Source organism: Neomonachus schauinslandi, chromosome 2, assembly GCF_002201575.2.
Source record: "Neomonachus schauinslandi chromosome 2, ASM220157v2, whole genome shotgun sequence".
NCBI classification, from domain to species: Eukaryota; Metazoa; Chordata; class Mammalia; order Carnivora; family Phocidae; genus Neomonachus; species Neomonachus schauinslandi.
This window is the reverse complement of record NC_058404.1, coordinates 114,469,440-114,487,280: the sequence shown is the minus strand read 5'-3', so window position 1 is coordinate 114,487,280 and position 17,841 is coordinate 114,469,440. Positions and strand designations below refer to the sequence as shown.

General features: G+C 41.5%; 1 protein-coding gene across 1 annotated transcript; it reads left to right on the top strand.

Annotated features, from left to right (window-relative positions):
• The first annotated feature begins 785 nt into the window (after window positions 1–785).
• Window positions 786–5,388, top strand: RPL34 (ribosomal protein L34). Its single transcript, XM_021684504.1, has 5 exons — window positions 786–825; window positions 2,235–2,308; window positions 2,390–2,489; window positions 2,789–2,892; window positions 5,258–5,388. The coding sequence occupies exons 2-5, from the start codon at window positions 2,244–2,246 to the stop codon at window positions 5,340–5,342; spliced, it is 354 nt and encodes a 117-aa protein (XP_021540179.1). The 5' UTR covers window positions 786–825; window positions 2,235–2,243; the 3' UTR covers window positions 5,343–5,388.
• Window positions 5,389–17,841: the final 12,453 nt, after the last annotated feature.

Below are 17,841 nucleotides of genomic sequence, written 5' to 3'. Positions count from 1 at the left end.
CCCCCCCCCTCCCGGCTGAGCAGGGAGCCCGAAGTGGGACTCAATGCCGGGACTCCAGGGTCATGACCTGAGCCGAAGGCAGTCGCTTAACCAACTGAGCCACCCAGGCGCCCCTTCCTCCTCATATTTAAGGCGCAGCGCAAACTTTATGACCTATGTGAAGCTCTGTACATAATCATAAGATTAGCCACCATTTATTGAGCACTTGCTTTGGACAAGACCTGTGCTAAGTGCTTTAATTTTATTGTGCCTTTGATCATGGCATAACTCATTTAAAGACTTGCTCAAAGTAACACAGCTAATAATTAGCAGATACTGGATTTTAATCCAATTTGTTAACCTTGTGCTTTGAATGAATGACAAGAAAAAAGAAGGGAAAATTAAAGAGAGTAACTCCTCAAAGGTCACCTAATTAACAAGTGTCTGAATTGGGATCTAAACCCACGACTAACAAAAAACCTGGTGCTCTTTAGGCTAAATGTGTCCTAGCGCCCCTCAGAACGAAAAAAGTTGATTTTGTCCCACCTCGGCCCTTTGCAGCTCCCTTTGTCATTTGCATTTGTTTCTACAGCGATTCCCAAAAGAGCTTTATGCGGCGCTGTTGTGGAATGCTGACGGGCATCCAAGCCCCCAGGCAGGGACGGCACGCCAGTTGCCGTACAACATGGCGGCGCTATGCATCTCCCGCCCATGGAGGGGAGCTGAGTGGCATCCGTACTACAAGGCGGCGCTGGTTCTGACGTAATTTCCCGTCCGACGCAATCATAGTTAACCTTTAAACTTGCAAGCACTTCCCTTTTTCTCTTCCGGGGACGGTGTCCGTAGGTATGGTTGCTTTTTCCTTTTCCCTATTGCTACTCCCTCTACAATCGGCTGCCATCCGGGGAGTTGGGGGAGCCAGGATCTCTCAGCCTCAGCCTTTTGAACTGGCGTGGGGATAAAGGTTCAGGAGGAGAGCTGGTGGTGAGCAGGTCTTCGGATTTTTAGCTTCGGACAGCCATCAAACCGGATCTCCCCTCCGGAGCCGGGAGTAGCCGGAGCTTACCGCTCGGGGCTTTGCCGCCTTCTAAGTTGCGTTTGGGGACCCACGAGTTGTGGTCCGGCTGGTTGAGACTGCGAAATCGCAGAACATTTTCATATCTTAGGCCCACGTTTTATCATTGGACCTGTAGATGTGTTCAGGCTTTGGGAGGGCGGACGACCAGCATGTTCGGGTCGTTATTTCAAAATGTTTTCATTTCCAAGGCCAATACCAAGGAAGATAAAATGTTAATAGGGAGTATTCTGTCTTGGTTTTGGGGCTGTTAACGGAATGGTGGCTGTTTGGATCTCTCGCATTGGCCTTCGGTGTCCCTTTTGGTGTCTGACAATTATGTTTTAGTGTAATGTTAGTAAGGAGCTTATAACAACAAATGCACGCTATTTTCTTTTACATGTCGTGTGATGAAGTGATTACGAAGTTAGAAGTAAAAAAAAAAAAAAAAAGGATTCAAGTCTTGTTTACGTTTTCATGTTACTTTGAGTGGTTAACTGAAAAACGGCTCCTGTGCGTACTTGCATAACCGATTTGCTAAGTGACCTCATTCGGCAGTATTATTTCCAGTTGATAAATGAGGAAAAAACCCCAGATGCCATAATTCAAAGACACTTTGATGCCAAAATATTATTTGGCGCTTGACTTGTCCCACATGCTACTTTGGGGCAAGACACTGATTCTTGAGCATCTTTTATGTGACAGGCACTGCAGTAGGTTGAGCAGGTTAGCTTATGTCATTTAATCTTGATGACAGCCGTGGGAACTCAGTAAAAATCTATTTTAGAGACAAGGAGGCTAGCTAGCCCCTTGTGCAGTATATTCCAGGAGATGGCATAAGTGAGGATTCAACTTTTGTGTTCAGGCGCGGTTTTCCTTTAAAAACTTCTAAATTTACCTGTTACTAGCATTTTTCTGGACACCACCAAACAGAATCAGACTTACTGAGGAATAAGTCTGGCAAATTTTAACGAAGTACCATCATTGATTACTATCAGGAAAACAAACATGGGCCTCCTAGCGTTCTTACCAATCACTTTTAAATATAAGTAGTTTTAAAGTATGGAATTCTTTTCATAAGATACTTTAAGGATTATTGTATGTAAGAATATGTATATGGAATGTATATATTATGTGATGCTGTTTTGTTGTGAGGTTTGAATTATTTCTACAATGCAGTTTTATTCCATTCTTAATTTAGACATTCAGAATGGTCCAGCGTTTGACCTACCGTCGTAGGCTGTCCTATAATACAGCCTCTAACAAAACTAGGCTGTAAGTATTTCTAAAATTTAAATTCATATTGTTGTTCACTCTGCAGAATGCTGAGCTTTTCCCTATTATCTCACTTCCTAGGTCCCGAACCCCTGGTAATAGAATCGTTTACCTTTATACCAAGAAGGTTGGGAAAGCACCAAAATCTGCATGTGGCGTGTGCCCAGGCCGACTTCGAGGAGTAAGTGATCCTTCTGCTCTGAATAACAAGAACTAGCGAGCATAATATTTTGGTAAGGGAATAAGCGAAGGAGAGGTCACCACTAGGAAGGTTGAGAAGTACTTAAGCATCCATGATCCAAGTCTGTCAAGAACATAGACTTTTAAAGCCTGTGTGACAGATACAGTGAAATGCCTTTCAGATAAATCAGTATATCATTTCCTGTTCTGACCTGGTTTAGTGTTTATACTTGTCACATGTTGAATCCAGGACAGTTTCTGTTAAAGCATCACAAAATAATCTCAACGTTGACTTTGCAGGTTCGTGCTGTGAGACCTAAAGTCCTTATGAGGTTGTCCAAAACAAAAAAACACGTCAGCAGGGCCTATGGTGGTTCCATGTGTGCTAAGTGTGTTCGTGACAGGTAAATATAACGTTCTTAAATGCATATGTCTGTTCCATTGCATGCTAATCATAGAAGACTGGTGAAATTTAAATTAAAGTTGCATATTTTAGAATCCTCTAGACTAGGGATAATTGGTGCTGTAAAACAAATAAATGATGCTGGTTCAAATTAATTCACTTGCGATTGGGGGCATCCTTATGCTAGATGTAGAAATAGGGGAGGCAGGTAAACTATTAAGTTGTCAGATGGGTAGATGGAGAGCAGAAGGTCTTAAAAGTGGGAACAAAACAACTACATGTAGTTCTAGTGTGGCTGGAGCAGAGTGTTGTAGGAGGTGATAGACAAGAGGTGGAAGTCACAGATCATGAAGGCCCTTACAAGACAAATTTTTAGCTTGATCCTTAAATATGGAGGGATTGATGGGTTTCGAGCAGGGCCGGGAGACCTTTGGTGGGCTGGAAACTAAAACTGCAGCAGGATGGATAGTAACCACATTCGTTCAACAAAAGGTGAGTGCTTGGGAAGGCGAGGCAATGCCACCTGCATTAAGACCTAAAGGCTTGGTGGGGAGGGTCATAGGAGATGAGCATGTTCCAGGTAGAGGATGCGACTTGGGTATGTGAAAGAATTGGTAGTGGCCTAGGTAGGAGTGGAAACAGTGGCGTTTATGATGGTAACATTTACTGGGCATTTTAATGATGAACATTGTCACAGGTCCATCAGGGAGGGGTTTCTATTCTATTTTTTGTGAAGAAACCAAGGCTTGTTTTTTTTTTTAAGATTTTATTTATTTATTTGACAGACACAGCGAGAGAGGGAACACAAGCAGGGGGAGGGGGAGAGGGAGAAGCAGGCTCCCCACTGAGCAGCAAGCCCGACGCGGGGCTCGATCCCAGGACCCTGGGATCATGACCTGAGCAGAGAGCAGACGCTTACCGACTGAGCCACCCAGGCGCCCCAAAACCAAGGCTTGTTTAAATTCTCATAGCCAGTAAGGGGCAGCACTGGGATTCATTCTAGGTTTTATTGAGACCCTTGCTTTTAACCTCATTGATTTTATAAACATGAATTGCCTCTAAAGACTTAAGTTAAGGAACTGGTTCAGAAAGTGGGTTGCCTCCAGTTTATTCAGCTAGTTCTATAAAGTGGTTGAGCTCAGTTTCTTAACCAAATCTGGCACCAAACTTGCAAGTTCACTCTGCCTTTCAGGAGTTAATTTGTAAGGGGATGGTAAGGCATGTTACAGTAATTCAAATACAAGGTAAATGGAACTTCCATGAAATACAAAAAAACTGAACTATGATTGAAGTTTAGAGGAGAAATTACTTCCAGGTAGCTGGAACTCTGGGAATGGTATTTGAGGTGGTACCTGAATGATAGGTAAATGTTGGCCAAGAGGTTGAAAGGGCATTGTAGGCAAGGAATGTAGAGGACTGAGAAATGAGATTGAAAAGGTACATTAGAGATGAGAGGGTCATGAATTGGTTTTAAGCGAAAGGGGTTTGGTTTTTTACTCCTTGTTCCCAGACTTGGCTAAACATAATCATGGGCACGTTTATTAAAAGTACGATTTACAGGCCCTAGCTCTTAGAGATTTGGGTGTAGATCTGCTGGTAGGCTATAGGTTAGTATTAGCTGTGACTCTGAGAGGAGTCTGGTCTCTGAGTAAGTTTAGGGGATTTTTAAGGGTCCTGAGAGTGGCATCAGTTGTGTTTCTATAGTGTAATTAACATTGGGGAGATTTGAAGGAGTCCAAAATCCCAGGGATTTTAGGCTGCGTTTAATATAATTAGATAACCAGGGGACCAATAAGAGTATAAGTGGGACAGGTTTTTGTGGGAATTTGCTTTCTCTGTGGAGGTAACTTTGCTTTTAACAAGTGGTAGTGAGTACCTGCTGTTTGTCAGGTCCTAGGCACTGTAATAATAGTGATTAATAAAATGTACTTCCTCTCTAAATGGAGGTTCAAAGTACAGAAATTGCAACTCCTTCCAAGTTTAATCTTCATAAAGCCTTGTGAAATGGGTATGAACTTACTGCTGTACCTTACAGCAGAGAAGGTAACTTGCTAGTTACCTAGCTAGTAAGTAGCAGAGTTGGCTCCAGACAGTCAGACTGCAGAATCGTTACACTTGAGAACGTGCCTCTTGCTAATAGCTTTTAACCCACCATTTTGGTTCCGCACACATTAATTCCTTCATGACTCAGAAGAGGGCAGGTGCAATTACATAGAATTGAGGGATTATCCTGCTTTAAATGCCAGCGTAGGAAGGAGACCTTCAGCTAAACGAGTCTAGCCATCTAATTTCAGCTCCTAAGTGTTTTGTCTGTACTTGCAGGTTTCATTTACTTTTAAGTATTCATTTAATATTTTTCTTTCTAGGATCAAGCGTGCTTTCCTTATCGAGGAGCAGAAAATCGTTGTGAAAGTGTTGAAGGCCCAAGCACAGAGTCAGAAAGCTAAATAAAAAAATGAAGCTTTTTTGAGTAATAAAAAAAAATCAGAAGGCTTGATCTGTTATTGCTGTTGTAATTTGTTTGTATACCTGTTTCTGTGTGGTGTTTGGGGATTCCATGATTTTTAGGTGATTACTTTTTCTGAAAGACAGGAATTGGAGGTCAATGATAGGTAGAGTTTTTTGATGGCAGCTCTGGAAGACTTGGGATGGTTTGAGAAGAGTGGCCCTTAAAATACCTGGACTCTTTTTTTTTTTTTTTTTTTTTAAGATTTTGTTTATTTGACAGATCACAAGTAGGCAGAGTGGCAGACAGGGAGAGGGAGAAGCAGGCTCCCCACTGAGCAGAGAGTCTGATTGGGGACTCGATCCCAGGACCCTGGGATCATGACCTGAGCCGAAGGCAGACGCTTAACCTACTGAGCCACCCAGGCGCCCCTGGAAGTTTCTTTTAATTCCACTGAATCATTTCCATAGAATCTCCTTCACCAACGTTGATAGGACAGAAATGACAGTGTTCAATAAGTTACTTGAAATGGAATCTTTTTTACACCATCTTACTTAAACTTTCCATTTCCTTGGTTCACTTCAGTTCAAAATGGTCTATTTTGGAGAGCTCAGAACTTCATATTCAGCAAATAATGAGCTCTTGTATACAAAACTTCATGTCATGGGTCTAATGAAATTCAAATTCTGGTTGATTGTTGAATTTATAATCAGTTCAGAAAATTAAAATAGCAGACCTTAGTTACATTCTTGAAAGCTATGTAATATTGTTTCTAACAACTCTTAATAATACAAAAGTATGTAAAGATAGTAAGGATAGCTCATTCTTAAGAGTGCTTAGACTGTACCAAGCACTTTCTAGTATTCTGCATACGTAAGTTCATTTGAATTGCCTTCCAAGACCATTTTTTCAGATCATGTCAAGCTTATTTTTAATTTCAAGGGAGGATGGAGAGCAGAGCCCCCAGGCTATTTGCACAAGCCAAGAAATCTAGGCGTCAGGAGAATTCTGTATATTTTGACCCTTTTCCTCAATATAGATGTTCCTGTTACTGGTGTGATGTAACTTAGATGTCTCGGGCAGGGGAGTGTTTTCCTCTTATAAATGACTGCCCTTTTAGGAAGGAAAAAGCTAACTTCCTGATAGACACAATTTTTAAACATTTTTGCAGAAGAGGAAAGGTGTCCTGGAACTAGTAAGTGGCTAAGCTGGCAGAGGAACTCAGGCAGTAAAGAATTTCTAACACTGGGTTTGCCACGTGCTTGACACTTCAAAGTACTTCACATCTGAGTCCCTTTAACAACCCTGTGATGCCTCTGTTATCCCCAGTTTACAAATAAGGAAACTGAGGCACACAGGTTGTATAATAGTACCCAGAGCCATCTGTTTTTAGGATTTTTGCAAATGACATACTTAGTGGTTGAAATCGACTGTCACTCCCCATAAACACGAGATGATAGCTAAGGCTCCTTTTGTCAGCATGGCCTCAGACAGTTGAGATCCATCAGGCGTCCCTAAACACCTGACAATCCTAAGGCTTGTTAAGTAACCAGGTAAGAGTTACCTTCTGTAATGCTGTTGTACCCTAATTGTTTAAACACAATATAAGATTTCTAATGGGGACATAACGAAAAATGGAATTCTGAGGTAGATTAACCTCTCATTTCACCATGACTTAGGTTGACCTACATTGCAGGGACAAGTTTGGTGATCCTGTGGTGTGTTCGGTCTAAGAATGTGAAAATGAGTACTTTTAAAAATAACATTGAAAAACAATGCCTTAACATTTAATTCAGTTATTTGCTTTGTAGACTAGTTTTTGAAAGGCTTGAGATGGTAATTGTTTAATACTGGCTGTGGAGGGGATAGCCTCCCATTTGCCAGCCCAGCATCCGGGTGCTTCCGTCTACCACACAGGGTGCCGTAGGACAGCTTTCCTGAACACGGACTACCTGGTGAGTACCACTAAGCTTCAGCAAAATGAGTGGACTGAGAAATTTGAGAAAGCTAAAGCATTAAAGTTACATTTCAAAGAATTTGTTAAATGGTTTAGCCTTTTTAAAATTTGGAACATTCTCACTTTTATAAAACGCCTGCAAACAATTTGAAAAGTATGGAAAAATAAAATGAAAAAAATCCCTTCATTTCAGTATACAGGTTATCATTTAACAGTTTGATGTTTTCCCATTTTGTTTTCTAGGCACAGGAGAGATTTTTAAATCAAAGTTGGAGGCATACTATATAAATTTTCAACCCACTTAATGGAGAAATACTTTAGTGGCTGCATCTGCCATCAAATCTATGCGCCATAATTGACTCTTTTGAACATTTAGGTTATTCCCAGTTTTTCTCTTTTTTTAATACTGTGACCATTCTTATATATTTGATCATTTCGTTTATGTTGATTGTTTTTAAATTCATAAGCTGGCACTGAAGTATGGTACGTAAATAAAGTTTAGTTCCTGGGGTTTGTAGTATTGCTTCCTAAGCGTCTTAGTCTGCTCAGGCTGCTGTAACTAATTACCACAGACTGAGGGACTTAAACTACAAATATATCTCAGTTATAGAGACTGATAGGGCTAAGATCACGGTGCTGGCAGATTCAGATTCAGTTCTTAGTGAGGGCCCTCTTACTGGTTAGCAGAGGGCTGGCTCCTTGTATCCTCACATGATGGAGGGAGAAGCAAGCTCTCGTGCGTCTCTTAAAGGGTGCTGATGCCATTATGAGGACTTCACCCTCAAGATTCAATTATCTCCCAAAGGCCTCCCGCTACTTAACACCATCACATTGGGGATTAGGGTAGGAATTTTGAGGGGGACGCAGACCTGCTAATGTACATAACATTAATGGTGTGAGATGTGCCTAATTGGTGACCCATTTCTTCACGTGTGTTAGTTTAGCCACTGAAGTTCTTGACCACAGGCCACACTTTTTGTTTGTTTTTGACAGTGAGAGAGGGAACGCAAGCAGGGGGAGTGGGAGAGGGAGAAGCAGGCTTCCCGCTGAGCAGGGAGCCCGATGCGGGGCTCGATCCCAGGACCCTGGGATCATGACCTGAGCCGAAGGCAGACGCCTAATGACTGAGCCACCCAGGCGCCCCCCACAGGGCACACTTCTTCAGCTGCCCTTTACTTACGCCTCTCCTCTGAACCTCTCCCCCTCGCACTGTGCAGTCCAGCTTCCTTCACCCACCCCAGCACTCAGCAGTGCAGAATTCGTCCTGTAGTGTGTAGATCGAGAAGAACATAGATGGGTAATGAATATAGTGCCAACTCTGCCCAAGTGACCAAAATGAATTCTGCACTGTTCTGCGTTTTGATTTTGTGAAAAGGCAAAATGAAGCTTTTATTGAATCCAGTTCTGTGTCTGTGACTTAAGTATTCTCGACAGTTTCCTAAAAAGACATGCGAATGTAGTCAGTGTTTTTTTTAAAGTCTAGTATTTCTCCTTCCATTGAATTGCTTTTAAATTCTATTAGAAGGATGGGAGAGGGGGTCTTCCACCCTTAAAAGCAGGAAATCTCCATACGTTTAAATAAGTAAATTAAGTTTATTTTCAGCAGTGTAATAACATACTTAAAATTTTTACCTTAATGATTTGGAGCTTGGGTTCCCAGAATTCTGATAGTCAGGACTATGTCCAGCTTCAACTATAAACTATTGCTTATCACACCAATTAAAATCATATACAATTCTTGTGGAGTAAGATTGTGAAGCAGGGCTGAATATTAAGGTTTTTCTCTGAGATGGATTACTTAGTAAGAGTTTATAGGCGTAAGAGTTTATAAGTATTAGGTATTAACCAACAGAACCAGTGGTTGTGGAGCGAGCTCGCTCAGGCTGTGAGAGCCAGTTGTGTGCATCTCTTCCCAGCTCTGTTCACTGATGTCAGGTTGGTACCTTGAAATTGGCATGGTGGGAGTATTTTACACCTGGGAAATCAGCAAATGCTACAAAAATTCGTTTCCCTCCTTGGGAGTTGGATGTTAAATATTACCAGCATTTACACCTGGGGCACCTGGGTGGCTCAGTTGGTTAAGCGTCTGCCTTCAGCTCAGGTCATGATCCCCGGGGTCCTGGGATCGAGCCCCATGTCCGGCTCTCTGCTCAACGGGGAGCCTGCTTCTCCCTCTCCCTCTGACTGCCATTCTGCCTGCTTGTGCACGCTCTCTGTCAAATAAAGAAAATCTTAAAAAAAATATTACCAGCAAGGGGCGACTGGGTGGCTCAGTCGTTAAGTGTCTGCCTTCGGCTCAGGTCATGATCCCAGGATCCTGGGATCGAGCCCCGCATCGGGCTCCCTGCTCAGCGGGAAGCCTGCTTCTCCCTCTCCCACTACCCCTGCTTGTGTTCCTTCTCTCGCTGTGTCTCTCTCTGTCAAATAAATAAATAAAATCTTTAAAAAAAAAAAATATTACCAGCAAGCAACTGGCTATTACTCAAGTTATAGCCTATCATCACAACTTAAATATGATGCTGTTAGTTTCAGGAGCTCTACATATATCTGGTACATATTTGATAATGATTTACACTTTAAAATTGTAATAAGTGCTTATTAATGCTTTGATTCTGAATATTCTGGAATCTGATTTTAAAAAATACAAAAAGCGTTTATTGAATCCAGTTGTGTGAATGTAGAGGAAAACAAAAACCTTGCAAAGGTGCAAGTTTCATCTCTTTAAACAATGAGAACTAGATGTGATAAACACTGTATTCTAAACCAGGAGTAGAAAAGTTAAGACAGTCTTCATGAATTTCCTTTCTAAAGGATAAGACCCACAATAATTCTGGATCAAAAGATGCTTTCTGGTTTCCAAAATATTAGCTGTTCAGTAATTTTGAGTAAATCTTAAATGTTCCTGGTTAATTTGAAGGATTATATAAATATTTTTGCCACTACATTTATAGTCTTAAAATTTGCTTTAGCTTTCATTCGTTCACTCACCAAATATTTATTAGAAACGACTGTGTTACAGAAATTGTGTTGTTGGGTAAATAATAATACAATAGTCAACAAAACACTCTTCCCTGCTCTCGTGGCACATAGGGGATACCATGTTAGATAAGGAAACAAATACATTTTTAATTGCACACTTTGGGATAAGAATCATAAAAAGAAACTACGTTGTGAAACAGGGCAAGAAAGAACCCTCACAGGATGGTAAAGTAGGCTTTTCTGAGGAAGTGACATTTAATATTGTGGCAAGGATAAGTAGATTTTAGCTGGCTGACAAGTAAAGAGAACATTCCACACATAAGAACCAACATGTGCAGATGCCTTAAGAAAGAGATTGTATAAAAAATAAAAGCAATTCATGCAACCCAATTCACTCAGTATTTGCAGCTGAATGAATCTGATTTGTGAGAACAAATTGTTAATCACTAAGAGGGAACATCCCTGCTACTCTATAGCTTTTAGTCCACCTATGTGGCCCCAGAGCCAAAAGATGTGTGCCTCCTTTCCTTCCTAAGGGAGACTAATGGAAAAAGCTTTCCTAAACTGTTTTTAGCTTTCTTAGGAAAAACTTCCCTTTTAGGAAAAAGCGTTTCTAAACTGTTTAGTTAGGAGCAAAGACACTCTCCTCTGCATTAGAGGATATTTAAATTATGCAATCCCCTAGATAATTTAGGCATCAACCTACCATTAAGGAAGAAAGGGATCAGAATTATTGACTGAATTCCCCTAATATTCATTCAGCTTCTGTATTCCTTGGCCTGTGCAAATAGCCTGAGGGCTTCACTTGCTCACGTTGTGTGCTTGCTCTCTTTTTTCTCTCTCGGGTTGGGAGTAGGCTTACAGCTTGACATTCCTAAAGAACAAATGGCCTTAAAGAAAATTCAGATGTTTACTGCATCTTAATATAAGTCGTACAAAGACTTTGTAAGCTATATGGTCTTCGATAAAACTATTCAACTCTACTGATAGTGCAGAAGCAGCCCTAGACAGTACCTAAGTGAATGCTCATAGCTGTGTTCCAGTAGAGCTTTATTTACAAAAACTGGTGTTGGGACAGATTGGGCCCACAGGTTGTAGTTTGTGGACCCTCCCCGCCCTAGATGGCCCCTGCTTCCAGCTACAGCTGCCATCTAATTGCAACTGCATGAGAAACCTCAAGACCAGCAGAAAACTGCCTTGTTGAGTCTAACCCAAAGGATGATGAGAAAAAATAAAGTGGTTGTTTTACCCCATTAAATTTTGAGGTAGTCTGTTACATAGCAATATACCACTAAAACAGTGGTACAGTGCAATGGTCTTTAAATATGATTTTTGCTTGGGGCACCCGGGTGGCATAGCTGGTTGAGTGTTGGATTCCTGGTTTCAGCTCAGGTTGTGATCTCGGAGTCCTGAGATCAAACCTAGCCAGGCTCTGCGCCCTGCATGGAGTCTACTTGTGACTCTTTCCCTCTCCCTCTGTCCCTCCAGATTGTATGCTCTCTCTCTCTCTCTTTCTCTAAAATAAATAAACTTTAAAAAAAAATAAATAAGATTTTGTTTGCATATCCCTTAAAAATTTTTGAAAAACTTTGTAGACCTTTTCCCATTTTTAGATCATCGTCTAAAACTTTTCATTATAAACTTAAATCATTGCAAAGAATATGATTTCCAGCACAGTAAAGATGTGAATAATTTGGGGAAAAAAAATCACCTTTTAAATATATCAAATTGAAGCTACATAGCAACCTTAAAAAAAAAAAAAAGACAGGAATAGATTCTTTTAACAGTTGGATGATTTATATTCTTTTTTTCTTCTTGACTCATATCATTCCATTTCTTCCATGGGATTTTAAACTTTTTATGTTGAAAGTCTGTTCCTGATTGGTGATTTCCCCAATTCTATTCTAAGAAAGAAAAGCAAAAGAGAGAGGCATGGAGTCCTGCCGCCCATTTGCCCCCTGGGTAAAATAAAGCAGCACCGCCCTTTCATCTGTGTTGTTTTTGCTTCACTTTCATGGGATTCTCTCTCAGGAATTATCTATTCTTTGATAATTTAAGGGAGATGAATGAGGGGAGGATGATAAGTGAAAATTGTCATTCCCCATCATTCTGCATTTCATCTGAGGTCAGGTCATCCCAGTGTGGGCCAGGATATCCTGCTCCAATGTCTAGCATTTCCCTTACGTGTGAGATAGGGGAAGACACAAAGTCCTGCCACTGTTTTTTTATTTCTTGAACATCAATTAAGCAAACATTATTTATAATTCGTTTACTATTTATAAGGCAGTGTTCTGGGCAAGAGGATAAAAAAAAATAGACAAAAATCCATGCCTTAATGGAAATTACATTCTAATGAGGGGAGACAGACAATGAATAAATGAATGAATGAATGAGTGAATACATGGAATATACAGTATGACTGATCTATAGAGAGAAGTAAAGCAGGGAAAAAGGACAGAATGCAGGGGGAAACAGTGGTGTGAGGGACGGCTACTCTGAGAAGGCTGAAAACAGCTTATCTGGGAAAGAGCATTCCACGTAGAGGACAGTCTGGAGGCCAGAGGGTGCCATGTGGCTGGAGTGGAGGGAGAAAGCAGGAGAGATGAGGTTAGGAAGTTCACAGGGTGCCAGATTGTATCTGTTCTTGTAGCTCACTGTTCCGACTGCTACAGCCCTCAGAGCTGGGCAAGAGGGGCCTCTGCTCTGGCTTCTCCCTGCCAGTAACCCACCCCATAAGCAAAGAGTCCAGGGGACTAGAAGGGTATGCTACCCCTGAGCATATGTTCCCCCCCTCCGAGGGTACATACGGCCTCAGATACCCGCGCCCAAGGCATCCCAATCCCCCTTGCCCGGCCTGAGTTCTCCTCTCTGGCCCATCTCTCAGGGAGAACTGTGCCCCTGAGGTACTCCCCGGAAGCCCGAGGGCATTTGCAGGGGCTGTGCCAGGAGCTTGGATGTGTGTGAGCTGAACTGCCACACAGCGGCACATGAAGCCCATTGAGGTAGGTAGGGCCAGAGGTCTGGAAAAAATGGGGCTGGGCAGGGCACAGGCTACTCCTATGCCACCACGCTTAGGCAGAGAGCCCTGACAAGTCCTAGAATCATAATGTTGGGCTTGGCCTTTAAGACCTTTGGAAGGTATGTTTGTCAAAAGAGAGGCTAGAACTTATCTTGTTAAATCATTGGTTGGCTCAATTTATACTTTGCCAGTGTTCGTTTATTTATTTTTATTTATTTATTTGACAAAGCGAGAGAGCACAAGCAGGGGGAGCAGCAGAGGGAGAGGGAGAAGCAGGCGCCCCACCGAGCAGGGAGCCCGATGCAGGACTCGATCCCAGGACCCTGGGACCATGACCTGAGCCGAAGGCAGACGCTTAACCGACTGAGCCACCCAGGCGCCCTTTTCCCAGTGTTTAGACATGATATTTGATGTGATAGTACACATTTATTTGTACTCCTGTGCCGAGTCCTGCAAAACGTGTGGTCTGCTCTCGAGTGGATGGGAAGCCATTGGAGGCTCTTTGTTTGAAGACTGTGCTGATCTCGGTATTTAAAAATGTCCATTTATTGCCCCCAAATTTTATTGGCCTCCAGTCAGTGCACCGTGGAACACCACCCTTTCTTTTGTAAAATGGGAGACAGATGACTGTACAAGAGGGGATGAGAGGGAGAATAGCTGTGACGCCTTCCTTCTTGGGGAGATCAGTTTTAGGAAAGAGGACATAGGGGTAATCGATAATCCAGAAACTGTTTTCCTTAAAACTGGTGAAGCCCCAGTTCCCCTTGGGATGTCTTCAGGTAACTCTGGAGATTAAAGGTGTGAAGGACCACAATTTGAAGATCCCTGATATAGTAGAAAAAGTATTATACTAGAAGCCAAGAGACCTGGACCGTGGCACTGGTTCTGCCACTAGTGACTTCTGTTATGGTGGCAAGTCACTTCCTTGCTCCGGAAGACTGGATTTGGAATCTCCAGAATCTCCCATCATGGATGCATGAATTCATTTCATCGCCTTGGTAATGAGTTGGACATCTGTGCTTCAGGCACTGGGTGGGGCTTTGAGGGTGAACATGATATCACCAGTGCCCTCCAAGACCTCACAGTCTAGTTTAGTTCAGGTGCTCATGGCTCTTGGTAGATTTGTTTGAGTCAATGGTTCAAGCTCAGACAGCAGCTATGAGACATGTTGGAAACGTACGGGGGCACTGATGCTATGCATTCTGTAATGTATGGGACAGTCCTGCTCAACAAATTGTCCTGAGTCCTACGAGACCGTCCAATATCCAGTCAGATTGTTATGTAGGTGGGAAACCTATTTACTATTATCTAAGCATTGGTAAACTCCATTTAAGTATAAACAAAAAAGTATTTTTGCATGGTTTTAAAAAACACTGAATTTTCCAGGAGTATGCTATATAAAACCAAGGGAGATTATATTTTTCTTCTGAACATTACAGGAGAAATTCAACACTTTGGAAAAAAGAAATAGCAAACCATAAAATTTGGGTCTTCTGCAAGGTAATCCAAGATTCCCAGTTTTTAGGGGAAAAAAGCTATAAATGTATGTGATGAATGTGTTGATTTTACATTTTTTCTTAAATTGTTGGGGCTGGATATTGTCTGCACAAAATCTGATTAGCAGTAAGTTAATTCGTGGCATAATATATAAATCTATCATGCTCTGAAAAGAGCCCCATGATTTCTAAGTGTTTTGCTTTCTGAACAAGTTAGAGAATTACTAACTATGGGCAATTGGGAGTTACCATAGGGTTTTAAGTACATTAGTGCTTCGAACATTTTGATGGAATTCACATCAGTTCATTCAACAGACATTAACTGTGCACTATGCTGGTACCGCCCCTGGGGAGAATTTCTGGAGTACACAAAGTCTCCTATCTCTTCTTAGCTCCCTCTTTCCATACACACAGGCATGTGGCTTGGTGTAGGGACGAAGCATGGTCTCCACTACTTAGTTATGTTACTCTGAGAAATGACTTAAATTCTCCGAGTCTCTGTTTTATGAACCTCAGACATGGGTGTAAGAATGCCTATCTTCCAAGATTGTTCAAAAGATTAAGTGTGCCTGGACCCTAGTAGGTAATTAATATTAGTTCTGGGTCCCTTTCCATCTCTCCTCAAAACCCAATCTCAGAACACATCTGCCATCAGCCACAGTGTGAACATGAGTCAGTGTGTTCCCTTTAGGCCTATTTATATTTTAGCTTTAGAATTCCTGATGGTGGGCTGAAAGACTGACTTCTGTCAAAGGAATTTCGAGCAGGTGAAGCTGGGTGATTCAATCTGCTGGGAGTCAAGGATCATTCTATTAAATATAAATACAAAGCCTACAGCTGATGCCAAGGACATGGTCAACGGTGAAGGGTACACTGGGATTGCCACCCCTTTACAACCACATGTCAGGGACTCAAATGAGGCTTGTCGTATGAAATGTCCCTTTCTGTTTTAAAAAACGGAGCATTACGATATGAACAAAGGTTCTCACACTTTAGATTCACTGAAGAATCTCTGATGGTCAGATTCCTGAGCCCCATCTAAGACTTTCTCAGTCAGAATCTCTGAACATTCAGCCAAGAACCTGCATTTTAACAAGATCTCCTCGCTGATTCTCACAGAGATGGATCTTGAACTGCCTTTTCACAAGATAGGGCAGAAAGTATATACGGTTTGGTGTTAGACAAATATGGGTTTAAGTCATAAGTTCCCCTATTAGTCACCAATTAGGTGATTTTGAGCAAGTGCCTTGCCCTCTCTAAATCTTAGTCACCGCACCTATAAAATGAAAGTAATATATCTGGAGCTGTTTTGAGTGTTCAATTAAATATCCTGTGTTATCCACACCACAGAATACATGATCCTTTCCTGCTTCTTTTTTTTTTTTTTTTTTTAGATTTTATTTATTTATTCATGAGAGACAGGAGAGAGAGAGAGAGAGGCAGAGGCAGAGGGAGAGGGAGAAGCAGGCTCCCTGCTCAGCAGGGAGCCCGATGCGGGACTCGATCCCAGGACCCTGGGATCATGACCTGAGCCGAAAGCAGACGCTTAACCATCTGAGCCACCCAGGTGCCCTCCTGCTTCTAGTAAGGAACTGCCTTCTTGTGTATTTATGGAGAAACCAACGAAGTGCATCAGGATGGTCAGGATGGAGTCTTCTCATTCGAATGATTAAAAACAAGTGATAATGTTGGATATAAACCAAAAAGTCCACTGATACCTTATCCTCCTCTATCATATTTTATCCCAAATGATTTTTTTCTCTTTGTAAGGAATTACAGACACACACAAACACACACACAGCCTGAAAATCCCAAGCTGTATTTGATTAGTTCTGGGCAGAAGCACGCTAGGGCATCTGAAAACCACAACTGGAGACATCTATTCTGATGGGCCTAATGCTCTGGGTATTTCCTTTCAACCGAACTTGGGGGAAAAGTACTTTGATATAATGTACATATGGAAATATTTTACAACATTCTTAAAAAGTTAGATATTTTATTCAGTATAGATATAAAACATACTTTTCAATGTGTACAAATATGGATAAATCAATGTCTTAAAGAGTCCCTTGTCATTTCTAAGATAGAATTGTTTTGTTTTGTTTTGTTCAGTCGACTTCAGTGAGTATGAAAGGGCCAGACTGACAGCCCTGGAGACCGAGGTCTTTTCTCTGGGCTCCTGGCAGACAGCAGGGGCAGCTGCTGTTCAAACGTAACCCAAATGCCTTACCTCTGGGAAGATCATTTCTGGAGGTGAGAAGACACTTTGATTTCTTGTTTACTCTGAAAGATGGTTGGGGGGATGACAATGGTATCTTTGGCCATTTACACAGGCCTTTGCTTCTGAGGGCACTGCTGCATTTCCCAAGTGCAACAAAATTGCAATCTGAGTTTTGGTTCAAGAAAAGAGTGAAGGCTTTTTTTTTTAAGATTCTATTTGTTTATTTATTTATTTATGTATTTGAGAGAGAAAGAGAGAGAGAAACAGCAGGAGGGAGAGGGAGAGAGAATCTGAAGCAGACTCTGCCCTAAGCACAAAGCCCAACTCAGGGCTCAATTCCACCACCGCAAGATCATGACCTGAGCCAAAATCAGAGTCGGATACTTAACCAACTGAGCCATCCAGGCAGTCTGTTGTTTTAAATGCTGTCCTAATCTTGGGGTGAAACATTCCTTGCAAAGTATTCTTCATCATAAGAATCTATTAATAGTGGTTACTTTCAGGAAGAAGAAATAGGGAAGGGGGAACCTGAAAAGGAGAAGATGGCATTCAATTTTCATATTTTTATCCTTTGTACCTTCTGAATTTTATAACTCTGAACAATGTAATCTTATTTTTTAAAAAGCAGAGACTGTCTGATGGTGTTTCAGTCCACTTTTGCTATTTTTTTTTATAAATTTCTGCATTGAAAAATGAAATCTACTAGGTTTACTTTAAAAAGCTTAACTGGAAATTATTCTTTCTTTTTTTTCTTAAGATTTAATAACTCAAACTTGCCAGACAAATACACATTTCTTTTTGCTTTTATAAGTCTATATGATTTGCAAGGCAG